Source organism: Struthio camelus, chromosome 1 (assembly GCF_040807025.1).
Source record: "Struthio camelus isolate bStrCam1 chromosome 1, bStrCam1.hap1, whole genome shotgun sequence".
Lineage (NCBI taxonomy): Eukaryota > Metazoa > Chordata > Aves > Struthioniformes > Struthionidae > Struthio > Struthio camelus.
Genome location: NC_090942.1, coordinates 206977959 through 207005613, shown reverse-complemented (window position 1 = coordinate 207005613; position 27655 = coordinate 206977959). Strand labels below are relative to the sequence as shown.

Below are 27655 nucleotides of genomic sequence, written 5' to 3'. Positions count from 1 at the left end.
TGAGGCCTGTCTCTCCCTTAACTGTAAAGAGTCTAGGGTAGAAGCCAGGTCTAACTTGCCACATCATAGCTATATCTTAGCTAGTCACTCAAGCACTTTTAGGAGGTGATTCGTTTGAGCACCACCTAATTATGAATGGGATGATTTTTACTGAGGAGATGAATTGTTCCACATTCTGTATTTGCTTTGGTGTTTATTCATACCAAGTGTGAAACTTTACACTTGACTTTATTAAATGGCAACTTACGCATTTCAGAATTTTTCTGTAATTTTTCTCAGTCATTTGAATTCTATTCTTCTCCCTCAGCATCCCCAGAACCCCTCTCCATCCTTCCTGTACAAAAAGGAGTGACATTATTGCCAGACTAGACAAAATACACAAGAGAGCCTCAGCGTTATTGTCCAGTGAGAAGGTCCCTCTCTTCTTCAGCCAGCTCACTTGCAAGTAGTCCTGGGAGACTGTGCTTAGCCACTGGTTTAGGGATGCAGAATAAAAGCACTTTGCCTTCAGAGATCAAGTGTGGCTTAAGGGTGAGCACTCAGAAATGTTCTCTGAGACGAAAACATTTACAATCTGCCAAAAATGGGACTGAGGCAAAAAGAGTCTGTTCCAGACTGTCTGTAGAAATTGAAAATATCTGCCATTTAAAAAATATCAACCAAATCAATCGAATGATTTTCTATTTTGCATGGGGACTTTAATAACCTGCAGCCAACAGGGAAGGTGACTTCACAAATGGACTAAAAGTTGGAGAGCTCTTCCCTGCATGCACAGAGGAATTTATTAAGCTTCAGTGGCTCTAATTAACTCAACTTCTTTTCTGCCTAGTTCTCCCTTAATTGAGAACCTAAGTTGTGACTATACTGTAATACTTTGCAATGTACAAGTAAATGTTCTGCAGAACATTTAGGATAAGTAATTAAATTGCAGTAATGAGACCGTAACTCTAAGTACTTTGCCCTTCTGTCCATGCTAATGAACGGAGAGAAACTGGCTTCTGGGTTTCTTCTCTTCTCAGTAGTGACTGCCCATATACACATTCATGCTCTTCATGACTGTAGAGCTCAAGCAGTCAAGACTGGAAACTTTTGCACTAGCCTTGTTTAGAGGGTGAGCGCAAGCCCTGCTCTCCCCTGCCCGTGTCTGGTGCCCATGTATCTGACCTGATGTGTTCTGCGTGCTCTCTTCTTCCAGCTGGTGAGGTGAGAAAAGCAGTGCCTGCTGTTTTCTCCCTGCTTGTTGGCTTTAGTCTTACCATTTTTTGTTTACATTGTCTCCTGTATTTTTCTTAGTTCATCATTTTTTCTCCTTTATTTTTGACTCTCTCATTTCAGCATTTCCCTGAGAGCAAGCATATCATCCCATGTTGTGCCTTGGAGCATGTAGAATCTACCTCTACATTCAGTACCGGAGGCTTATCCTCGGGGAAAATTTCTTTTCTGGAACCACATGATGTATCTGAAATCCAGATTCCATCTGTGCACAACCTATGATGTGCATTTTTCATCGTCTGATGTTCCCTTCAGGTTTTTATGTTGCTGTGGTGAGACTGGTGCTTTGGGACAAGAGCCAAGTCTTTACTCCTTTTAAGTTTGAAGCATGGAGAGATGGAGTTCCATTTTCAGATTTCCATTCTAGGAAGGGGCAGTAAGGCCAGCGTTAAATTCAGTAGATGCATTTGACCTGGCCACAAGTATTTGTCATCCTATTTGCTTGAATGGCCCAATACTATCTTGGCACCAGAAGAAGTTTCAGATCTTACCTCTCAAGGCTATGCCAGGACCCACAAGATCATGATGATTTTCTCAGTAAGCCAGATTCCCCTTCTTTGATCATACTCCCCCTGCACACAACCACGCAGTCCCTGTTAGCAAGTGGCAGCATTGGAGGGTGACTGGAACTTTAATGCTCAGCTTCTATATTAGTGCCAGTTGGCACAGCTCAGCTCGAAGTCTTGTTTAAATACATCACTGGAGCAAGGCATGACTTTCTGCAGGGTCACAGAGTTGTTGCTTCAATTCATCAGTAACAGAGACAGTGTCTTCAGTCTATCTGAGTCAGTAGATCTCCACCCACTCTCGAGAGTCTGCTGTAACCCAAGCATACCAGGATAATTTTAGATCATTTTCAGACTTTATTCTCCGGATGGTGAAAGAACACCCTACTTCCTTAATATCCTATAACAACCATGACGAGGCTGTTACCTGTGAGTGAAATTCCTCCTTTGCACCCATCTGTCAGGTCTCACCATCCTGCAACCCCAGTCTATGAAAGAGATCATAAACATCAAGACCCTCGCCATAAATTTTTCTTTACTTGCTTGTTTCCGTTCCACTGACAGGCAATGAAACACCACACAGCTTAGAAGGAAGACCTTTAAATTCTCAATCCTCTTATTCTTTCTCCAGTACAAGCTGAAGAGTTATCAATACCTGATAGTTAATGTAAATGTAGAATGTTTTACATGGTCTGAAGTCTTTCCCGAATCCAAAGAAGAAAATGTGTTCTTTATGCTAGCAGCTGGCACCATAGTTACTGCAAGCATCACCATATGAGTTGCTCATATTTGTTGTCATCCAGATCATTGGCTTCCAGCTTTGCAGTTTTGCACTTCTACCTCCTCATGCAAGTTCTGTGTGGTCTAGGAAGAAAGCTCATACCATAAGAAATTACAGACCATGCAGTGTACCTTCTGCTAGATGTTCCTAATCTTTTTAACACTCAGACGAGAACAATTATGCATTTAAACAGTTCTGATGGATTGACCCTTCTTTTAATATGTTCCTTTCCGAAACTAAAAGGACTTCTTTTCCCTCTAGCACCATGGTTCAGAAAAACTATATAATGAGCATTGGTACCAGTACCATTGCACTGACCTTATAAGCAGGAACTTCAGAAGAGGACACTAGTTCAATAAGCAAATGTTACCTGACCCTTCCACCTTTCCAGTTCATGCATGGTCAGGTTTATAGGATCTGTGAAAGACTATTTGGATGGTGCAGAAAGCTTTCTCAATTATTGCTCTTCTTTCACATACTAAAAGGCATTTTCTAGCCCTTGCCTAAAAGTGCTTGTGCGTCTTTAGCAATGCAATAACTAACATTACTCTAAGCAAATGTGGTAGATGTGGTGATATGGCAGAATTTAATATCATTTTGCTTACTGCACCTATCGTCTTGTTTCTTTCTAAGATTGCTCTGGCAGAAGGTGTCTTCTCTTCTTGCAGTGGGAATGGAGAGGTTTGTATACCTTTTTTTCAGAGGAAAGGGAATTTACAGCAGTTAGTTATGTTTTAATACCAAAGAGGAAAGAAGCAAAGCAACTCATCCTGAACTTTCTAAAGCTGCAAGTTCCAGTTTAGTGTGAATACTCTGTGCTATCATCCCAGGTAGTTCTGGCTCCTGGATCTTGATCTAAGACTCTAAAGTCTGTGCCTCTTTTTCATATCTCCTAATACAGATTCAAATACAGCATTCATCATCTCACAGCTTAGACACTGCCTTTAGTTACTGGAGCAACTCTCCTTTTTTTCTTGAAGGACATTTTTCTCTTTAGCACAGAGATGATCTACATACCCTAGCTATGTCATAAGATACTTAGACTTAACCTTACCAACATCTCTTTCCTTAGTACAGCCTCTGATCCCATCATATTTACTGAAAAATAAATCCCTTTCCCCAGAAGGGAATGCGTAATGTTACATATTTCTACTCCTGGGTTTTATCTACAGTATATGATCTTGTTAATTTCAAGAAGTGATGAAGGAAAAGAGAGAGAGAATTGGATCAACTATAAAGCTGAATAGCACTCATGAAATCTGAGTTTTGGTGACCATCGCAGAGTTTCAGTCCAGTGTTGATAGTGATGACTAATACAGAAGCAAAGAAACTAGCACACTGTACAGCAGTGTCCTCACAGTGGGCAGAGACAGGAGGATAAGGAGGGATTCATTTTAGGCTTACCCAAATGATGCTATAACAGATCAGACTAAAAACGTGCATTTATGCTGCTGGCTGAAAACAAATACCGGTATTTTTGACTTTCCTAATCTTGCTACACAGATCTACTTTTATGTCCACAAGTATGTTTTGAAATATATTTTTTGGATCTGAGTTAGACTTAATTGTCCTGTAATTTTTTCTCAATAGGAGACGGTCATCTAATACTTGAAAGAAGCTTCTAATTCAAAGCAATAGATAAGTGATAAAAGCTACAAAGTAACTCACACTTTACTGCCTTGATTTGTATGCCAGTATATTGCTATCAATATGCCTGGAAACTTTCCAGTGGAACACGTTGTCGTTAAAAAACGCCAAGTTGCCAAAAACAGAAACGTGATTTTTTTAGAGCTGAAAGCAGAGGCTTCAAGCTTCCTGCTGCAAAGATGGATACCTGGAAAACCGGTGGGGGGACTGCACAGATCAGGGCACTCTTTATTTAGGCAGAATGGGTCTTCTTAGTACTTGGGTAAACATGCTTCTGCTCTGCATGTTATCTTTGAGCTGGTGACTGTATGACTATGGAAATAGGCAGCATCAATGCATGGACACAAGACCTGTCCCACAGTTCCTGGAAAAGTGTTGGTTTGTGCCAGTAAACACTCTCCCATTTCCCAGGCTTTACTGGAGAAATAGCACATACCAGGACTTGTTCTTGGGCGGCAGCGAGTATGAGGCCACCCTGTCTAGGGGGAGAAGCCCATGCAGACAACCGGCTTTGAGCTGTGCTGCCCTATATACCTGTAGGGACACAAACAGGTCCTGTCCCGTTTAATTTACTAGGATAACCATGGCCTGAGGCTGCGTGGCTGCAGGCAAGTGCAGGGACTGCTCTGCAGTGATGGGCGCTGCTGGGGCAGGAGCCATCCATTCACTGCTGGTGCTCCAGGAAGCCCCAGCAGCCATTGACAGAAAGGGTCGTAATCGTGGTCACTTCCACGGCTGTTCACCTCCCACAACAACCGGAAAATGATGTGTTTTGGCACCGCACAGGAGCAGGAGCAGCAAAACTAGTAAGACAAAGATCTACGTCATGTCAGCTTTCCCCAGTACTGCCAGAAAGTATGTTCTCATTTTGGAGAAAGTGCATTTGTTTTATTAGACAACCATAGTAAAGATATGTTTTTAATCGAACATTGTAACTAAAAAATTAAACCAAGAGAGTCTTTATTCGCATTGCATAAATGCCTAGAAACTCACATAGAGAAGGCGGCCCCATTTTCCTGTGTGCACACCAAAATTGGAGGTGAAGTTCACCGTTAGCTTTCCAGTTTACAGGGACAAGATAAAACAAAAAGGAGGTAAAAAGGAGGCACAGAAAAATGAAGTGACATATAGCTTATACAGCAGAATACCTTTCCCATGATTCATATTCCTCTATCAAGGACCACAATGTCCTTGTTGTCAACAGACCTTTTTTCTGTGAAGTACAACACATTCAGCAGGTGGTCTTTAAAAAGCACAAGAATATTCTGTTAGAATCAAAGGATGAAAGTAAGTGAGAGAGACTGAAAATTCTCTCTGCTAATACGTCTCTTTTTTCTAAGCTGTTTCCAAAGTGCTTCCCTTACCTTAGAGAAGGAACTTTCTGCTTAAAGCACAATGAATACTTGAAATGCATTGTAATGTTGTGATATCCATTTCCTGCCAACCAAACTGCTAATACTAGCTGCAATCAGCAAAACGTTTTTAAGCTGAACAGTCCAGACACAAGTAACCATTTGCATATGACACTGTAGGAATCAACTCTGCATGTTTCACTCATTTTTCACTGGGAGTTTTCCTTCTTCTCTTATTCATCTTTTCATATAATTTTTCTTCCTGCATTCTGAAATATGTACTTGTGGCTTATTTACTGAAGATCGAAAGTCAAGTCAGCCTGAGGATGAAAGATGTATCTATCAAAAAAGTAGATAATAATTATTTTAATCTTATTATGTCTTTACTGAATTTTTATTTACTACATATAAAACTCCCATTTCACAACAAATGTGCCTATAAAACAAATGTCTTATTTGTTATTTTTTTTTCCTGAGAATACCCAAAAAACCAAGAGTTAAGCCAAGATAGCTATTTAAGCTGAACTTGTGAAAACCCAAGTCAGGGTTTTCAGCCTAGGTAAATTGCACAAAAAAAATAGCAACTTTTATTCTGATTAATATTTGTCCATTAGTTGATTTTTTATCAATTTTGTATCAATAAAATCAAATTTATTTCAATCTAACGCAATCCAAAAGCCTCACGTAGCAAAATTAAGCAGTGTTTAAAATTAATTGAACAGTAAGAAGTAAGAACTGATGACCCCTCATTTTCTGTGGATTTTGTTTTTCTCTTGATCCATCACTGCATACATTTAAGGAAGGTGTCATATCACCCTCTTATAATATTTATTTGCATGTAGTCATCTGGATTAATTTAGCTTTAATGTTGTAATATACATATCATGGATAACTTTAGTTATTTCTTCGTTTGCTAACTTTAAGGCAAGACTGAAATATAGTAGAACAATGAACTTATGATCAGATTTGGAGAATAACATGGAAAATGTTTTTAAAGGTTTCAATGAAATCTTGTTTAACTATAACATTTGTTCTTTTCACGTCTTTAGACATTAATAGTACTGGAGAATAGTATTACTAGAGAATAATATTACTGCTACTACTACTAATATTACTGGAAAAGCACACTCCCATTTATTCAGCCATGGCTGTTCTCACTGCTATTACTTATAGTTTGCACAGTGCTCAAAAATGTGTTAAGATGCACAGTGAAGTCAATGCTCCGGATAGATAGATTTGACAATTAAATTAAAAAAGTGTAATGACAGAATCATTTAGATGATGATGGATACTTTTGTTAATTACAAGTGCCTGTATATCTATTGGCCTTTCATTGGTTTTTATTTTTGTTATTAATCTATATCAGAAGAACATTTATAATTATGAAGGGAAGCTTTCAAAAGCAGAAAATGTTGAAGTTGAGTGTTACCAGTTATGGTGCTCCATTTATTTTTCTGCCAAAACTCTCATTGGCAGTACCTATTAAATACTGCAGAGTTAATAAGGTACTAGGAGCAAGACTGAGCCTTACAGCTCTGGGGTTTATTTTTAGGTAGATTTAGGACCAAGCTTTTAAATTCAGACTGTGAAGTACTGACATGAACAGCTCTATTTCATTAAACAGAAATAAAATTTACAATCACAGAATAATATAATAGTTTCAGTGGGAAGGGATCTCTGGAGGTCATCTAGACCAACCCCCTCCCCACTCAAAGTAGGGCAAGCTTAGATCAGGTTCCTCAAGGCCTTGTCCGGTTGAATTTTGAACGACTCTAAGGACAGAGATCCCACAATCTCTCTGTGCCCCATTCCAGTATTTAACTACCCTCGTGATAATCTTTTTTCATATATCTAGTTGGAATTTCCTGTGCTGCAACTTGTGTCCATTGACTCTCACCCTATCGCGGTACACTTCTGAGGCTAGTCTGGCTCTGCCTTCTCTACACCCTCCCATCAGATATTTATACACATTGATAAGAACCCCCTGAGCCTTCCCCGGGCAGAACAGTCCCAGCTCTCTCAGTCTTCCCTCGTCTGAGAGATGCTCCAGTCCCTTAATCATTTCTGTGGCCCTTCACTGAACTTGCTCCAGTAGCTCCATGTCTCTCTTGTACTGAGGAGCCAGTCCAGCACTGGACACAGCACTCTTAGGTGAGGCCTCACCAGGGCTGAATAGAGGGGAAGGATCACCTCCCTCCACCTGCTGGCAATGCTCTGCCTAATGCAGCCCAGGAGGCTGTTGGCTGCCTTTGCTGCAAGGGCACGTTGCTGGTTCATGGTCAACTTGGTGTCTACAAGGACCCCCAGGTCCTTCTCTGCAGAGCAGTTTGCCATCCCATTGGTACCCAGCCCCTCCAGATGCATGAGGTTATTCCTCATCAGGTGCGGGGTATGACATTTCGCTTTGTCAAAATTCGTGGTGCTCCTCTTTGCCCACCTCTCCAGCGTGTCGTCTATCTGAATGGCAGCACAGCTCTGTAGCGTCTCAGGCATTGCTCCCCGTTTTGTATCATCTGCAAGCTTGCTGAGGGTGCACTCTGTCTCAGCATCCAAGTCTTTATTGAAGATATTACCCAGTACTGGATCCAGTGCAGTATCAATCCATCAGGTGTACTGGTAATAGTAAGCTCTGTTTACCAGTCTGTCCAAGATTAAGTGAGAAATGGTTTGAAATATGAAACAAATGCAGAATCTCCTACAGTATATATAAAAACGCCAATGAGAGATTCCACTATTTCCTGTCACTCGTTTCTCATAATCCTCTTGAACAGATTTTCACTAGGTGTTGAGATTAACCATGTCTGTGCTTCTGCATAATGCTTATTTAGACCTTAATACAAAGCTCGATGAAGTAAACTGGAAAGCACGAGCTAACTGTCATTGAATTCACCTAGGACTTTTTTGTTTATTTCTTTCCTAAGGAGAATATTGCTACTCCTAATTTCTCTTTTCCCAGGCTTTTTCATGTGCAGGAATATTTAAATTGTGTATGTGTTTCTGTATCTGTACACATGCAGATATGTATATAAGCACATGTACACGAATCTGTATATGGCTCTATCCGGAAGAAAAAAAAAAAAAAAAGATTTTTCCTTCCTGCAAGAATGAGGGTGGGTTTCCTTTCCTCTTCTGTCTCTAGCAGCTCCATTCTCTCCCACCGCTCTCCGTCCCATGAAGTTCAGAAGTGCAGCACTCCATGTGTGTTTAGTCTTCACAGCTGTCCTGAGTGAGCAGCGGCATCTTCTGAATTCTGCATAGTATGTCAGTTTTGTTATCACACATCATCAGTCTGGCGCCTGCTCTGCCAGACAGGCTGATTGCAGCCTTCTTTCTCCCTTCTATCTCCGTCAGCTCCATGTAAGAACTAAATGGGATGTTTCCCGGTAGCCTGGCACCGCTTTGCTCAGCTCTATCAGTGCTCTGGATCAGCACGGTCATGTAGAGCTGTCTTCACCTTTAAACTGTGAGGTGAAAACTGCTGTGCAGCATCTGGCACATAATTAATGGTTCAATGTAGAGAGCTGAATTTATGTATAATAATAAAAAGAATGTTCATTGTACTTTGTAATATTAACAATTAAACATGGGAGGTAAAGTTGTCATTTAGCAAAGTATTAGTATCATAAATCTTATCTTGTAAAAATTACAAGACAGTATACTCTAATTATTAGCACCTAGTAATAGGTATCAACCAATACAATAGGAAAACAGAGGCCTAGGATCTTGGACTCTGTTTGTAGCTGTCTAACTAATTCTGGTTTTCAATGTGTGGTTTGATTATCACTGATCTTCAACTTCCCCAGCCTTAAAGAGTTCAGAGAAATGTAGCTGAAAAGTACCATGTAAGAGTTATTTAGCATTAGAGACCAAATCTCTCTAATGAGTAAGATGGAGTAGGCTGTTATTGCCAGGACTGTTTAGTAGAACCAGCAAAATGAAAGAAAATAAATGTATGAGTCAGGGAAAAAATACAGAAGTTGACATATTTCACTTCTTGCTCTCCTTATAATATTTTGCAGCTGGAGTGCTAAATCTGATAAAGCAATGGCTGACTGCTGAAGTTTATATTAATTCTCTAAATCAATCAAGTTGTAAATTTAACTGATTTAAAACAAACTGTTGTTTCTTATCTTAATTTCCAGTGTGTTTCTGCTAACTGAAGCTAACAATTGGCATTTTTGTAAATGATATTTAGATCATTGGCATAAAAAACTGAGAGTAATAATAATAAAGTAAATAATAAATTAAAAAGAAAGGTAGGATTAACGAGGCACATGAATTAAACAGAATATTTGCTTGAGCATTCTTCTATAATCTCCTCTGCTATCTGTTTTTTCATCAGCACAGCAGCATATTGGCACAAAAAGTCATTAACATGACAGATAAGTATTTATCAAGAGATCTGCATTACTTTTATTTGTAGTTTATTGCATAAAGAGGATTTCTTTATCCTTTGAGTCGGAAACTGCGTGAACTTGCCCCACCGCTGGAGACACTCATCTTCTCCAGTTTTCCTGCGTGGTTTATTGATTTGGCTAAACAAAATGTGCTCATTTCTTCTACTCATACAGGACCATAGAAGCAGATCATTGGCCAAATATTTTTGTACGTGTGCAGCATGCCATAGTTTGGGCTGGTAGCAGCGTCACTGGACTTACACTGCTTCAGGACCATAGTAGCAGCTCTCTGTGCATCTCTTCTTAAACCCAGGGGATCTGGGAGATTCATAAAGTGACCTTTCCTCATCATTCCTCTCTCCCTTCCCTTTTTTTCCCTCGAGGTCTACACAGTTGCTTCTAAAAAGCACTGTAACGTGAATGCAAATTGATAGCTCTTTTCCTTGAGGGAGCCAACTGACACCACCACCACCAGTGTCTTCTTCATCCCGCAGAGTCAGGAGGGGCTCTTCTGCATATGCTCATTTTTTGTGGAGCAGCTGGGATTTCACATGCAATAATAGTTCTACACTGTACAATAATGCAAAAATATTTTGTCACTGCACCACACAACTGATGAGGTTCGGATTCAAGAAATAGGCTATTTCTGTTATTGAAAGAACAGTGGAAGCACTACAAGGCAAAGGATGAATACAAATGATTTGAGGGAGTCTTAGAGTGACCTTATTTTTATGTCTTTTCCCTCCCTCCACACCTGCTTTTTCCCTGAAAGTCTGCACACCCAATCTACTGCTGACTGAGCATTTCTCAGGAGTAGGCTTTGAATGCAAACAATTCTAGCAGCAGAAGGAAGTAATGAGCCATGCTCAGTCTAATGGTCTTGACGCCGTGCACTAATGGTCTTTGAGTCACATCTCCAGGTGGTTCCTCCCTGGAAAGCAGCCTTTCCCACACAACGCGCTGGCCCTGCTAGTGGGTAGAGTCGCTGGATCACTGCACTTGGTGCTCCTTTCTCCTATGCTCGGTCACATATCAGGTCCTTCATACCGGCTCAGTGCCTTTGCTTTACACCGCAGAAAGATATATACCTATTTTTAAGGAGAACACTTCTTTGTTTGTTGCCTTCTTTAACTTCCTGTCTGGTGATTTTATGCTATTAAAAGTTCACCCTTTCCCCAACTATAGTGCCTTTTTTCAAGCACTAGCCATTAAAATTAAGCTTGTTTCTCATTGGCTTTTTATGGCTTTGTAAGAGATTTATTCTTGCTTTAGATATAGTATAAAATCTCGTTTCAGTTGTGGTTTATATCATCACCATTTCACAATATGTCAGGTCAGATCTCAATCTTGTCTTTAACAGGTCTCCACACTTTTTATATTGTGTTACACAGACCTCATTTTATTGTATGTGCTCTTCTTCTTAAGGCAACAGATTGTGATACAATACTGAAGAAGAAAACCTTTGTAAAAATCCCACTGATAATGCACAGCTATCACCTTTTGAAGGGATTTAACTGAAAATAAGTCCTTTTCGCTCCAGCTGTACTGACCTCCATCTCCTGGAATCATAACAAGGGACATTTCGTGCTACAGAAGTTTAGCATTCTTTTAAAATGAGTTATATGTAATATTCGTTTCATAGTAGTAGAGAATAGAGGCTGTCTTGTGGCCTGATTCAATGCTCAGTTGCTGATATAAGTCTGGAAATGGTTTCATCAAAGCTAGTGCGCATGCCACTTCTGGAAAAATATGAGAATCAAAGCAGACACCAGTAGCTCTTTTTCTTTTTGGTATTAGAATAGTTTCTGAATTTTCTGGGCCAGGCTATTGTTCAGCTGGTAGAAAGAACGGTATTGTATAATGTTTAAGTCAGAAAGTTCAGAGCTGTGTAAAAACCTAGGTTTGATTCAGATCTCACTGGTACTGCTTTTACCACACTTTAAAGTCAGTGACATAATTATAGTTGCTTTTGATTAGCACTGGAATCACTGAAATCAGACTTAATTGTGGTATGACAGACCTACAATTGAACCGTTGTTTAATTGTCTCAACCTTTCTGTAAGTCGGTGAAAAATTCTCCCAATGTACTGTTTTATTAGTTTCTTTTACAAAAATGCATTTAGGAGTTTATTAATGGAGTATATGTATTGGCTCTGAGTTTCTGTTCTTTGTTGCATTGATTCAGAATTCTGAGAAAATAGTGAATGTTCAATGTGGGGTCAGATTTCTCTTGTGCATGTTCATACGAACGAAGGAAGAACATGCAAAAAGTGCAACAGAAATGTGAACGTTTTTACAATAGACCTAATACTGATTTTTTTAAACCTTTTCATAAAGACCTTTCTGAGGACTTATAGACACTCATGTACACAATAAGGTATAAACAAAAGTGCTGCATGGAACAGACTTCATGGCCTTTAGGGCAGTTTGATTCTGCACTGCTTCTTTTATTGAAATGAAGTATTTACTAATAGTCTGAGTACTAGCTAATGTTTTTAATGACTCTTGTGGTCCTTCCTGTAGACAATAAATGGGAGAACAGGTTGTGTTTTCTTACTCATTCTTCTTCAGAAGAGTGTAGTTTGTTTAATACTTTATTTGGATTTGCAGCGTATAAAAGAGCTCCAATCCTAGGTGCTAGGCATGTTGGTCATTGAATTAAGAGATGCGAATCAGTATACAAAAACGAGTGCACTGTCCTGCTTCCTTCCTCAAACAAGGCACAAATTCAGTTTACCCTTCCCAACACTTTCTTCCCAAACTCTTCCTGAGGAGACTGAGGCCATTTTAAACTCTCATGGGGACAAAAGTCAAGTGTAATATCCTTATGTGATCTTTCAGACGAAGTCAGAGCTGGAGTACAGAAAAAAAGATAAATATTTACGAGTTATAAGTACTACATGAATGGGGAAAATTGGATCTGTGTCCCAGTTGGTCAGGTTTCTAAGGTTAATTTCTGTCTTCGTGGGTGAAGAGCTGAACCTGGTCTTCCCACTCCCGGGGCAAAGCCGTCATGGGTCTCTGTCGCCTTCATTGTCTCCATTTTGAAATGAAGACGCTTCTTGCTGCTTGCCTTGGTGCTGTATACACTTCTGCCATGTGCCCCACAGATGCTTGGGGCATGGTTAAGAAAGCAGGTCCTCAGGCACGCAGAGTGCCTCCACATTAGCATTTTAGTGTGTGTCTGGAAAGTACTTTTGAAGCGAATCTCCCGACTGTGGCTACTTACTTACTGTGCTGCACTTCATATCAAGGCCAAACTCAAAATACGTGAACTGTTTTTCTTCTGGATGATGCTAAACCAGATGTGCCACAGAAGCACACCTGAAATGCCCCAGCTCCCAGTAAGAGTTAGTCCAGGGAACAGACTAGAGGTAGTACAAAGTAAAACTCTGTGAGGTGCGTGCTGTGGATATGAGCTCTTTAGCACCAACACATGCTGTATAAATCCTTTTCTGTACTGTGCTACACTACTTGCTAATGTGGACGTTAAGTGATGCAGCCCTGCCCTGTCTCTGCACCCTGACTGAGCTTGGCCCTTTGGTTTTGAGTTTAGGAGCACACGAGGAAGCCTCTGGTGTTTTAGAAAGCCCACAGACTTAATGAACTTTTGTAGCAAAAGCTTCCTGGGATGTTATTTTGTATTTTACCAAAATCTCAGTCCTGCTTTTCCCTTTCGGAGTAGGCAGACTGGATCTTCTGCCTCACCTCTGTGCTCTGTCCTAGAGGAACAATGTTCATCCCTCACTCACCAGCACTCTTGTCTGTTTAGTTTGTCATTCAGGGCAATGTCTGTTACTATGCGTGCTGCACAGCTGAGGCCTCACCTTGGTTATTGGCTGTAATCAATGCTGTCGGATAAAGAATAGAGAAGGGAAATGTGAGAGTTTGATTTCCAGACTGAAGGAGCTGTGAGAAACTCCTTTCCTTGCTATGAAGGGCTTGATTCTTTGCCTCTATTATCTGACTGTAGAAGTGCAGCACAAAGAACAGTGGTCCCTCAGGTAGTAAGGATTCATATCCTATTTTATAAATCATAATCTGCACTTTTAAGTATACAAGAGAGAAAAATGACTGTGTGTATATTTTGGATATACAAAAGTATGAGATTCTCATAGGAAGATGCTTCACTAAAACGCTTTTTTTCTGAAATAGTAAACAATTCCTGGTTTGCAAATTGTATATGATCAATGATCATAAACATTTTTTAGATTCAAAATCAGAACTGCATTTAGTCTTGTTGAAAATACAAGCCATATAACAAAGTTTATCTTCTCTGTCCACACGATCAACATACTTAGGGTGAAATTCATCTGAGTTAACATTAGGGATATAAAATACATGTATCTACATGAGAGCTAATCAGCAGCAGGTTTTTTTCCTAGTCAGTGGAGAAAAATAAACACCTTCAGGGAACAAGCTGTCTAATTTATTTTAGACATTTACTTTAGGATAAGATGAGTGCCTGCTCTTTCCACTGACTGTAAAGGAAGTTCAGACAACTAGATCATACATAGATGCGTACTTTTGGTCTGATGACTCCCACCCAGAGAGCCCGATTTTGAGAGAACACGCTGAAAATTTCAAATTTTGTGTTTCACAAATATTCTGTCTTGTTCGAATTAAATTCGGAAATTATAAAAGCATTTTTGCCACTACATGCATTTACTAGGAACAAGCACAGAAGCAAATCTGCTTAATCATTAGCAGTATTTGCTCATTTTGATTGCTTGACAAGTACGAACGTGCATCTGACGAACCTCAACAGTTGCAGGTTGATCGTGTGCTTGTTTCCTTTGACAAATATGTTGTGGTGATCAGCTGAATTTGTGTTATGAAACAAAACCAGGGAACAGATCACTAAGGGGGTTAATTGCTAAAGCTACATCAACCTCAGTAAGCTCCAGGGGAGCTTCAGTGATTTACATTAGCCCGAGCTAAGGATCTGGCCTCAGACAGTTATCATGTCACTTACGTTTTAAAACACATCAGTCCATTTGTACACCACTTTGATGCTGTAGTTATTTAAAATGGAAATTGTTAATCTCTATTAATTTTTCTATACTAGGGAGGCAAGCATATTTTCATTATCCTGTATTGCTGAAGGAGTGCGGATGTAAACGCATTAGAGGTGTCATGGATCACATCTCCATTGAAGCCAACTGATTTGTCTCTCCTTGTGCCAGCAGGATGACTGGGTCCCAAATAAGCAACTCATTTATATGAGGGACTGACAAGCTGGTCATATAGTTTTAATATTTTTGTTTGCTTGCTTTTGTAAATCAGATCGTTTTAATTACAGACCAAAAAAAAATAGAAGTCGGGCAGGAAGAAAAAAGAAACAATAACAGAAATTTCTTATTCACTTTATTACTTTAAAATAGCAAAATTAAAGCAAGACAAGATGTTAATACCAATCCCTAGATTTTTCCCTTCTACTGTGCTATAGAAGCAGATTGATTTACTGGAAAAACAGAGCTGAGAATCAAGCATTTCCAAAACTTAATCCAGATTTAGATACTGGATCCCTGGGAGTCTTTTGCCAAATCATTTAGTCTTTCAGCAACTTATCACTCATCTCCAGACTGCGATATTAATTATTATCTACTGCACAGGGGCAAGTGGTTGCAAGGCTCAGTGAATGTTTGTTCTGGCTTTTGGACATGGAAAGCCTTCAGGAAGGGTCTAGAGCTAAGATTTTCAAAACAGGAAAGGAGACAGATCCATAAATTTCCCATTGATTACTGAGTGAACTGCACTGCATGGGAGACTTCTGCCTGCATCCTTTTCATGCATTTGAAGGACAGCTAAATACTTTGGGGAAATGAAAAAAAATGTATCGGGCTGCAGGCAGATTTATTTTTTTATAAGTGAGTTGTAAATCCCTGAAAATATGGGTTAAAAGGACTCTTTACTAATAAATACAAGCTGCAGGGTGCAGGTATTGCTTGAATTTTCTTTAGTAAAAGCACCTTTCACGTTAAGATAAAACTATGAACACCACTTTCTACAAGTAAAATATTCTCTCCTCATTTTGGATTTTCAATGTGTTAAATCTCCATCATAGAAACCATCTTTGAAATAGGAATAATTTTGATACGTGACGAGGGCTGACAAAGCAAAGAATTTTTGTCTAACCCCTGTTGTTGCTCTTGCTAAATCAGGACTGTAGTAGTTGCACGTTATATGAGTGTTCACCTTTGCATCACTTCATGTTATATATGGTTTCTCGCTGTTGCTTAAATACTCGAGGCCACTTTGTGACTTCTTCTGAATGAGCACAGAGGGGAAGTGGAGAAGCTGGAGGTCTCCTCCTCATCACAAGAGGACAGCAGCACTCCTCAGCACAAGAGTCTGGCCCTCAGTTCTCGCTCCGTCCTCACCCGTGCCCACTCCCAAAGTCTTCAGCGTATTCCTGAGAGCTGAATAACACTCTCAGTACTCGACCGCCCTAAGGGCAAACAGCTTTGATCTTAAGAGATGAAAACCCAATTTAATTCATAAATACTGAGCTCATTTAAAATGAAAAGGTACAAATCAGCAGGTAGGCTTTCTAGCTAACGTGTAACCTCCCGCTTTTGATTTTGTAGCCCGTAGGCAATTGCTATGCTTGATAAAATAGTGTACTACAGTAACATTTTCAATCATATGGAAGGCACTCAGACTGCAGAATTACCAGTTCATTACTTTACTTACTTTCATTTTAATTTTTTCCCGTGATTAAACACCCAGAAAATGATGGCTACCTAATTGGAAAAAAATTTCAACATTATATCACTGATGTTACATATTTCACAATTTATATCTATCTGATTGATAAAATGCCTTCCTAGAGAAAACAATATTATATTTTTCTTTTTTTTTCTTTCCTATTTCTCTCCGACAGATTGTGAGCGTGGGAAAGCATGTTAAAGGATACCATTACATTGTTGCAAACTTGGTAAGACCCTTTCCTAGAATTATACCTGTGCTCGGTAAGTGAAGCACTCAGCTTTGCTTTGGGGTTATTGCATTTCACATAACCTTCGCCATTTTTCACTAATATGCAGATAAATATAATGTATTCTTCACAGTGCGTGAAAGAACTTTGTTGTTGTTACTGCCATCTGTACAAGAAGGGCACAAAGTTATCCTCTTAAATTTCATCAAAATCAATGTAGCATAAAGGACTGCTAAGTGTATCTTGTGGTTGGATTAGATGCATTTACAGAACTACGCTATCACTTTTGATTCATATTATTAATGTTGCTAGCATAACAACTCCCAAAGTAACTTTTCTACATTCTCTAGGGAACATTCATTTTCTTGTAAGATAAGCTGCTTCCAGTCAAATTATTAGTTCAGTATTTTCCCTCTAAGTCTAAACTGCATATTCACACAACTGATGATCAGAAGAGGGTATACAAAGAGTAAATGCAAAATTTTACTATTAAATAGCACTTAATAATATCCATTCTTTAAGCCAAAATAATCCATTCTTTAAGCCAAAATACTTGCCTGCCCAAGCACAGTGAATGTGGGACAGAGTCTAATGTATGCTTTTGATTGTTTTCCTCCTTTTAGCTCTCCCTCAAGGAATTTTAGTTGACATAAAATATTTTATTGTGCTCTGCTGTTCTTGTACCTTAACTTCAGATCACTTCAGGTTATTTTTAAGACCCCAGGCTTTTAAAGTGAGACAAGTCTGTACTCCTAGGGCATTGCAAAATAGATTTTCAACATCCCAATTTTATAATTCCCCAAATAACTTTTCCCATGCAAAGTGGTTGCTGTAGAAACTAGTTGCTTCAGTGAACTGCTGGTGGGATATTAAGTGCAGTCAGTCACATCCATGTCAGCAGGGGCAAATGCTGCTCTCTAGTGGATGTTCAATGGTGTAAGTAAATAGTATGATTTCATAATGTGTCACCTTTACTGTTCACTGTCATTCTCCTTTAGGACATGAATCTCTATCCTTAACGTGTTTTGTTTTGTTTTGTTTTTCTGGTGCAATTGGGTCAATACTGCAAGTTTTTTTTTATTATTATTTCTCTAAATCTTTCTTTTTTTTTAAGTCAAGTGTGATAATACACTTCTAATTGCACTCATAAATTTAAAACAGAGGAATTAAAAAAAAGATGACTCTGACGTCATTAAATGTAGCAGCTGGGAAAGGAGCAGAAAGAGTCTTGTTTGCTTATTAGCTTGTTTTAGGAGTTTGGCATTATGCAGCTTCTGGAAGATCAGTGAGGTCTCTAAAGGTAACTTTTATTAAACGATTTGTCTTTATACTTCATGAACAGATTAGCCTTAGGAACTCATAAGTCAGGAAGTATATATACTTTATCTTTTCCGTTCAATGTTGGGGGTCACTGTAGACTTTAAATGTATAACAGATGTGAGGGCTAGCATCAGTTTTCACAATAGTGTGATTCTGATGTTAGAGGGTTTTTTTGCACTAACAATGAGACGCTCGTGGGCTGTCTCTGCCTTCTAAAGTCTTTTATATGGCCTCGCAACTTGTATAACTCATATGCCTTCATTCCGAACAATGAACCCTGGAATAAGTGTATTTACACAACAGGGTTGCTCACTCTGCAAACCCACACAGAAACCAGGATGTAATGGGTCAAGCACTAGCACAGTACTCATGAAAATCTGCCAACTTCAATGGAAATTGGAGTAATATTAATATTCCACAAGTGCTTTTCAGCTGATTGATTGTCCAAATGCATTTCTTCAAACCTGTCACTTCCAGCAATGCATTGTTTAGCTGTCGAGACCACCCCAGCAATAATGTGTGGGAGTTTTATTTCTTTTTTTTTGTTTTATTTTGTTTTGTTTTTGTGATACAAACTTAAATTATGAACAGAGGTTCGGCATTCTTCTCTGGTGTTAAGTCATGGCTTCTACTGGAAATCTGCTTCTGGCAGTTCTTTATGCTGACTTGTTGACCTAGAACAGATTGGACCCACAGTGGGGTAAGAGGGCAAATGAAATCTTCAATTAATTTTCTAGGGATTCAAAGATATTTCTTTGGAGAGGTTTATGCATGGAGGAGCCAATGTGACTGGATTTCAGTTGGTAGATTTCAGTACCCCAATGGTAACTAAACTGATGCAGCGCTGGAAGAAGCTGGACCAGAGAGAATACCCAGGATCTGAGACCCCACCAAAGGTATTTGCTGATTTGAAGCACTGCCAAAGACACTACTCACACGTTCTAATTTCTAATTAACATTACTGAATACATGAACAAAGTCTTTAATATTTAGGAAGAGGAGCAGACATTCGATCTTGCTATTATTAGTAACTAATTATGCCCACCCTTGTGTTTGTATGGTAGAAACACAAACTGCAGTGCTGAGGTCCTTTAATGGCCTTTGTCACTTACTCTCAAACTCACCCCTTCACTGACAAGAATTAAAGGTCAAACACTTAACTGACAACTTAATTTTAACCACTTTTGCATGAATTAGTCTAATTATCTAAATTCACTTAGAGTGTGGAGCTTTCCAGACAGCTGGATTCTTCTGTATATGAGGTATAACTGCAATTATAAACATACTGTCCTTCAATTTTAATTTGCAATTTCTTCTGGAAATTCTATCCACCTCAAAACCTAATGTAACAATTATTGCTAGACATGATCTTACAGTGAAATTACATCCCTGTGTTACTCTATCCCTCCTATACACCTATAATTTTCTTGGCAGGCAAATCACAGCATAGCTATAAGTACGACTTCATCAAGAACCTCTTGATTCTGTTATTATATGAACTGATACATATCTGACCCAGTTGAGAATGGACTTTTTTGTGCTGAGCACTGTACAATGGTATGCAGTCTACCTGCAGTTGACGTTCACATATCCAAAGAGAAGTTTTGCAGCTGGGAAGAACACACCCTTGATCACTCTTAGCGGTTCCAATAGCCTGGGTATCTGCTCGTTACCAGTGCATTTATTCATGCTTATAAGCTTTCTCAGTGAACTCTTCTTTTCTTCTAAGTAAGCTGAGTAGGTGGGATTATTTCCTAATGGATATAAGCCAACTGCAAGAGAGGTTTGAGAAGAGAACGTCTCCGGTTTAATTTGTCCTTTTGATGATTCTTTAGAGACAGAGCTCTCTGTCCTTACGAAATACAGTCTTAAAGATGAATCTACTGAAAAGTACTTTCCACAGTCTTACGTTCCTCCCTCAGACAAATTGCTTGTGACTTTGAGGAGAGTTTTTTTTTCGAAATGAAAGTGTAGCAACTGCTGCATAATGAATCAAACCAGAAATATCTGAAACAGCAAATTTTTCTACAGATATGCCAACTCTAAAGTGGTGTGTTTGTCCATCCATTTAGTATACATCTGCACTGACGTATGATGGAGTACTTGTGATGGCTGAAACTTTCCGTAATCTTCGAAGACAGAAAATTGATATTTCACGGAGAGGAAATGCTGGTGATTGTCTTGCTAACCCAGCTGCCCCATGGGGTCAAGGGATTGATATGGAGAGGACATTAAAACAGGTAAGGGTAGGCTTTCTTCTAGTGATCTTTATGAATATTAGATTAAACTTGTACATTATATGATTTGGAAGATATTGCACTCAAGGGTAATGATAGGAGGGTAGGAATTTATTTTTCACTTACCAGTTGCAAACAAGTAGTGCTGGTTCTGAATTTTTTGGTTTATAATTTGGAAGAAAAGTAGGGAGAAAACTAATACTAGTTATGTTAAGATAATTTGTACTTCCTCCACTGAAATGTTTAGCTCATCTGTTGCATTTTGCCTGTATTCTGGGTGTACAGATATTGTCGTTTAAGGTGTTTCTGCATAACTTTCAAATATGCTTCTGTCATCTTGAATGAATGTAGATTTCTCCCAGAAAAATCACAGAGGTAGTATATTTTTCTTTCAAAAGAAATAACCCAAAGTCAATGTTCACTGAAGTCAGGATTTTGAATTCCTGATAAATATGGATGCTTAGAAAGTTCCAAATCTCTGTCAAGATAATTTAATCTTTCCTTTGAATGGGACAGTAAGAAAATAAAAATCCTGCAGTAGAATTTAAATCTTTGCAAATGAGCCAGCTCTGCTCAGGAGAAACTGCTGAGGAGAAGCAACTTCTGACACTACTAGCAGCTCTGTGCCTAGAAGCCAGTGCTTCAATACTGACGAAAAATTAACAGAAATAGAAACGAACAAAGAGAAAGAATAAGGGGCTCAAATACCCTTCAGACACACAGATCTGTAACACGTACGAGAAGCAGAAAGTCATGCTTCTGTACCTGGGCTGAGAGCACAACCATTCGAGTCTGACCAAAGAGGCTGTCCCTATACAATTAAAGGCAGCAGCAGTATGGCTGTGGCTTCTTTTGGGCTGAGGACCACAGCCTTGGTATACTCCAGTGAAGTAATAAAGAAAGAGCTGAATGAAGAAAGAGTTTTATTGTGAGCTCAGGGCAAAAGTAATATTTTCAGCTCGATTCCTGCTACTGCTACATCTGCTTCACCCACTCGGGGGCTGAGAATGCTGCTGCCTTCACGGCAGGCTTAGAGGTAGTGAAAAATTGCTACAGCGATCTTATGGCTTTATGTCTGTCCTTCTTCAATTTAAGGATCTGGAAACACTCCTTTCAGGCTTCATGTAGGTCATCTATCTTCTGTGACAGAGAATTGCTTTGCTAGAGCCAAGTTTATCATCAAGTTTACCTTGATAAGCAATATATACTCAATATATACTTTCTTAACCACCAGAGTTTGAGCTAAAAATATATATAAATTCAGATCAAGCATCCTTTAGTTTTATTATGTGATCCAAATATTCTGCAGCAGTGATGGTGGCAATGGGAAAAAGTTTACATCTCATTAGGACCCAAAGCTATCCTGAAAAACGTTTAGCTGCACATCATGGAAGAGGAGAAGTTCCATTGTGGATCTGTTAGCACTGAGATACTGGCATATTTCTGCCTATTTTCAACATGGTTGTGCAGTAAAAGGAATAAGAAGGAAAAGTAGCCAACTTCTCACTTTATAATGCCTGATTGTTCTATAGTAGTATTGCAGTTATGGTAGTCTAAGGATGTATCCAGGATAACTTTGACTGCTATGTGACTTTTGGAATAAAGCATATAAGGCTAGATTTTTCATAAAGTGTTTTCTTCTGTTTTAGGTTCGAATACAAGGATTGACAGGAAATGTTCAGTTTGACCACTATGGTCGCAGAGTCAACTACACCATGGATGTGTTTGAGCTGAAGAACACAGGTCCTCGGAAGGTAGGTGCTGACAACGTTTGCTATCCTGATGTTATATAAATTAATTTTGTATAATGAAATAATTATAGAATTTTATAATAAACAGAATTCTTCATGGTTTTAAAGTGGCTCCTGGATAATATATAGCCCTGGGCTAAGCAGATACAAACTGCATCTTGTAGTAGACATGCAACAAGTTTGGAAACACAAAAATAAGTGTGCTGCTTGGAGACGTAGGATGGAAGCCAGTCAGGCGTCCAAATGAAAACCAACTGGATGGCATGTTGTTAGGACACTGGTTGATGGAGAACGGTCAGAACTCTGAACACTAGATCTTTCTCATATCTTACCTAAATCTTTCTATCCTGCCAGTTACTGACATTTTTAGGCAGCGTCATTTGTACTTTCAGTGTAAGCATAAGTCAAAGTTTGTAGTAATATCTTTTTTTAAAGGGGGAAGGGAGACATGAGGCAAGGAAGGGAGAATGCCATGAAAACTTACATTTTGGTAGGAAAATTAATTGTGGCATGTAATCCTAGGTGCTCAATCTGTTTGCCTGTAAGCAACTTGGGCAAATGTGTGTTAGTATACATCCAAGCAAATCCTCCCTGTCTGAACGCACACAGCTTATCACTCAGCCAGATCGCATTGAAAACATAAGCCTGGGTGCTTTGTTAGCCTTTTCTCATTTGTGCTGAAATCTGTCAATTTTTCATAGAATAAAACAAATTTAAAAAGACAAGAAAATATACTCACTCTTAAGCATCGTATTTCTTTTGGAGGCACTGTGGCCCATTTTATTTGCTATGTCAGCAGAAAAGGATAAAGCGAGAAGCTGAAGGTTAATTGGAGAATTGCAGCCACTTGACTGAGGCAGTCCAAATTAAATTATATCGTCCTCCACTGTCAGGCATGCAGGCATTTTCAGAGGTGAAAAGCCCAGTAACTAGTACCCCAGGTGAACTGTCTGCCCCCAAAGGCAAGCAGTTGCACACTGCAGTGGTGAGGAGGAAGAGTGCTAAGCTCTGGATCCAGAGCAGAACTGGGAATCAAGACAAACTAACCGTCAGTATAATGTAGTGCCGAGCTATAGAGTGAAGCAGAGGATGTGCCTGTGTGTATCAGGTGTATTGGTGCAGTTGCCTTTCAAAAGTATGACGGATGGCTAAAGAATAAACTGGGAAAGGCGAATCTGTCTTGCTTCTCTCCTGGGAAGCCCTCTGTCTCCCGGCAGTAGACGTGTCTAATCTAGCTGCTGCTGCTGCTCCTCTCCTGGTTGCTCGCTCTGCTGCCGACAGACAGTCGGGAGTACCTACAGGTGGCCGCAGCGCATAGATGTCAAGTGGTGAAATACGATCCCTCCTTCACCACTTCCCAATTATACAGGAGGAAAGATGAGGTGGCAAAGGTGTAGTTAATTATGTCACAACTTTATTAACTCCTTAGGGAACCTGCTTGGCAGTGAAGTGTAGAAAATGGCCCGTTGTGCCTCCTGCCTGGTCTGGGAGAGGCGCCGTGGGCTGGCCGCCCCGCAGGGATGCCCCTGCGCTCTCTTCCTGCCTGAGGTCTGGGGTGCGGGGTGGTTTCAGAGGGAGGAGTTATCTCTGTGTTTTGCTAGAGCCCAAGGTGCTTTTCCTACCCTTTTAGGCCTTCACCCATCTTCACAGCTACTCACTCTCAACCTGTCTTTCGTAAAATAAGTCATAACAGCTTTGACAGATCGGACTACTCACAATAATTCATTTCTCATGTATTACACAGGATTTTATATGTGATCATTGGACCAATTGTGTACTCCAGCCTGACAAATCTGATATAATACGTTAGAAGTGACTTTACTTAATTGAAATAAGAGGCCTTCACTTTTAATGTCTTTTTTTCGTATCCTACATAACACTTATGAGTCACCCAGCAATATCCTTTCAGGTCTAGGTTTTCCAGTCAGAGTAACTCATGCCTCTAATATTTAGAAAAGTGATTTTTGTGGCCCACAGCTTTAAGGATGTGAAAGGAGCGTTAGAAAACTGCACAGCTATTCAGAGGCAGATTTCCACGTGGTGTAGTGAAATGGGATACAATAGCCCATGTTCATATTGGTTCTATTTATGCAGCATTCCTTATTTGGTTCCCATCTGCAGAACAGTGACACCAAGATTAAAAAGAAAAACAACAACAAAAAGCAAACAAAGCGTATGTATATACGCACACAAGAAAATCTAAAATCTGCCTCCTAAATTCCAACTTAGGCAGATAAATTGGTAATTTAATTGTCAAAAATGTGGAGTGTTCTGTTGCCATTGATGACTTGTCTGCTTCAGTAAGAGCACTTCAGCAGATGCTGCAAGGTGCACAGGCCTTCAGAAATGACACTATTGATTCAGCTGCCAGACTGCTTAGAGGAGTTTACTTTGAGGCACCTATTTTTGTAATATTATTTCCTAAAAGAAAAATTTAGCCTCTCTATAAGTGGGTGCAACTGCTGTAATGTCGGATTGAATTGGATTTACTTATGTAGTGGCTGAATTCAACCATATCCTTGAGAGTTTTTTTTCCTTAGAAATTTTAGGTTTTATAGGAAAGCATATTTTCTCTTAGTGCTTTAATTGTTACTGTGAATTTATATACCTGTACATATATGTCATAGATATGTTCTATATTTATTCAGTAATACAAATCAGAAGCTACTTCAGTACAGGTTTTGAGATTCACACATGCAAGCTCACATCTGCATGCACTGAGTTACAATTCCTTTAAAAAGTGCCCACCTTTCCTCAGAAACCTTCTTTATCTCTGTCAGCGTTTTGATATAGTACTTACTTTCATAACACAGTATATCATTCATTTTGGCCTTTCTTTCTGAAATTCCCAGCAGTGAGGAATTGCACAATGAAAAACAATCATTCACCATTATAACAAGTTTCCCGAACTGCCAAGTTTCAGTGTACATGTCCTACCTTCAGCTGGTCCCAGGTTTCGGCAGGAACTTGACATTTTCAACTATCAATTGCTTCTGTGAATCTATGGTTGCCTGGATGAAAAAGAGTATTTGTTAGCAGTGCATCCTACCAGGAAAAAAAAAATGCCTCTCCACTAAATCAGCAATACTAAAGTTTCTTGTTAGCTGCAGAAACCTAAATTAAGGCTCCTATGCTATTATAGCAATTGCAAAAAGAAAAGGAACAGGTCAATTAAATCTACCAAGTGTTGTATGTTGGGGAAAAAAAATGTTCTTTTTGCTTTATTAATTAACCAAAAGAGAAAACTTTTTAATAGAAAACAGAATAGAATACCCCTCACTCATATGCAATTACTGCATGTATTTGTAATTCTTACAAATATATATTCATTGTTGTAATGAGTGTGTCTGCATACTGCTTTAGAGATAGCTAAAATGACTTGCCTATCTATAAATTAATTAAAGATAGGAAATGAATGAAATAGAAATTGTAAAAATTAAAAGGAAGGTTGTCTGTTTAAAGAATATATGGGATTCTTTAATTCATCTGAGACTAGGAACCACAAAGACTCTTATATTGCTTCACTGCATGGCTCTGAATAAGATATTTCTCCCCATTTCATGGGGGTAGAGTCCTATGTGTTGGTGCGTTTCAGTCTGGGATCTGCAATAATATTTAAAAATATTATTGGCTGCCTAGCTGATTTGATCATTCAGCATGCTTTCATCACATCAGAGTCTTTTCATCTGAGGCACTGACTGTCCTCTGGCAGCAACAGTATCACCAAAGCTCTGTCCTGAGCCCATTTCCCACTAGTATTCCCTTTCTTCTTCTCCTAAGACAGACAAGGAGTTCCTCACTCCCAGCTCTTGGTCTTATTAACTCCAAAACAATCAAGGAAGGAAGAGAAAGTCACTGCTGAATAGTCCCAAACCGCTTCTGAAAAGTGAGCTAGGCCAAACACAATTGCACATTTTTAATAGGAACCTTTTAAAATCAGTGCTGTTCTCTGCGCATTTCCTGGGAAGAAGGACCAGTCATTTAATTCATTAGGATCTCAGCAGCCTGGGCCCTGTATACTGCTTGTCAGCCTTGACAGTCCCTTTAGGTGGGACTAGAGCACTGTTCTCCCACACACATTTCCATTTGCCTTGTTCTTTTTGTTCCACTGCCTTTGAGCCAACTGTGCCAGTACTTGGATCAGAAGGGCAGTCACCTGAGCTGTCCCCTAGCAGTCTTGTCTGAGGGTCCACAGGAAATGGTGATCTAGTGCAGAAAAGAGGACAGCAAAAAGTTGCAAGGCAGGGCATTGTAGGATCTGTTAGTGAGCCACAGGTTAGACATGAGAGAAGAGGAAATAGAGCGGCTTCAGCTGAGGGGACTTTTGGCTCGCACTCCGAAAGACCAGGTGGGAGGGCGGAATTACGCATCTCTGAGCACACGTGAGACAAGGACCGCAGTTATGATTCACTTGCCATTTCATAGACATCTGCCTTGCGCTGGGAAGGTCATGCACACACAGCTTTCCCAAGAAGCCTTGCAGGTGACCTTTCCTAGCTAAGGCCACACCAGGCAACATTAATGACCAGGAGTTTCTAAATCCAAAGATACCAATTGCTGATACAGACACTGAACACGGTGACAGCATGTGGAGTGAGATGCTGAGTATGGCATTCAGACCGCCCAAGATTTACAAAAATAATAAGGTATTTTAAGGTAGGTCTCAGATCTGTTTTTAGCCATTTAAAGGCATAGTACAAAGACTGTTGTTTGTTTGTTTATTTGTTTTTTTGAAGTTCTCATTGAGTAGCTCCCAGAAGCATCAATCATCAGTAAAAGCTTGAAGGGGGATCTCCTTGTTTCAGGCTGCCTTCAAACCCGTCTGCTCTTAAAGCAAGCGCTGTATCCCTGGGCCCTCTCAGGAAAGGATGTCGACTCATGCCTTGTGCCCAGAAACCTCCCTACCAACACAGAGTGTACAGCGACTGATTGTACTGAGGACCAGAGGTGTACTGGGGACCAGAGCAGTGTCTGTATGCAAGGGACAGCTTTTACTAACAGTCATACCACTTTTTTTTTTTAATTATTTTTCTTTTCTTCATGGGAATACAAGCACAAATCACCCAAGCCTGGCTCCAGAGCACTTCTGCAGCAGCAATGAACACAGGCAGCTGTTTCACCTTAAGGCTTTCCTGGGAGGGGCTGTGACAGTCTAAGCACAACCACAGAGACTAAAATTGAATTTGTTCCACCTCCTTGGAGGCACAGACTAGAGACACCTTAGGACCGTGTTTTATAGTCAGTGGAGAAAGACCAGCCCTTCTAGAAGGGATGCATGTCTTGGGTGAGCTGAGTCACCGTCTGGGGTTGCCTCTCTCTCTTCGCCGAATGTAAAGAAAGCCTTAACAACTGCCCTTGCAATGTAGTTACCAAAGATCAGTGCCAGAAGTTAAGGAGAACGAGCGTAGGGGTGAGTTGTTAGGCTGGGGTCTCACAAAAGGCCTTCAGTGGA

At 39.7% G+C, this 27655-nt stretch overlaps 1 protein-coding gene across 8 annotated transcripts in view; it reads left to right on the top strand.

Annotated features, from left to right (window-relative positions):
- GRIA4 (glutamate ionotropic receptor AMPA type subunit 4) overlaps positions 1–27655 on the top strand; it is a 236462-nt gene that overhangs the window by 142776 nt on the left and 66031 nt on the right. For all 8 annotated transcript variants that reach the window (XM_009678442.2, XM_009678443.2, XM_009678448.2 and 5 more), the window contains exons 5-8: positions 16842–16895; positions 18953–19111; positions 20288–20455; positions 22102–22206. In XM_009678442.2, coding sequence (XP_009676737.1) covers positions 16842–16895; positions 18953–19111; positions 20288–20455; positions 22102–22206 — 486 coding nt within the window. The remainder of the gene's footprint in view (positions 1–16841; positions 16896–18952; positions 19112–20287; positions 20456–22101; positions 22207–27655) is intronic.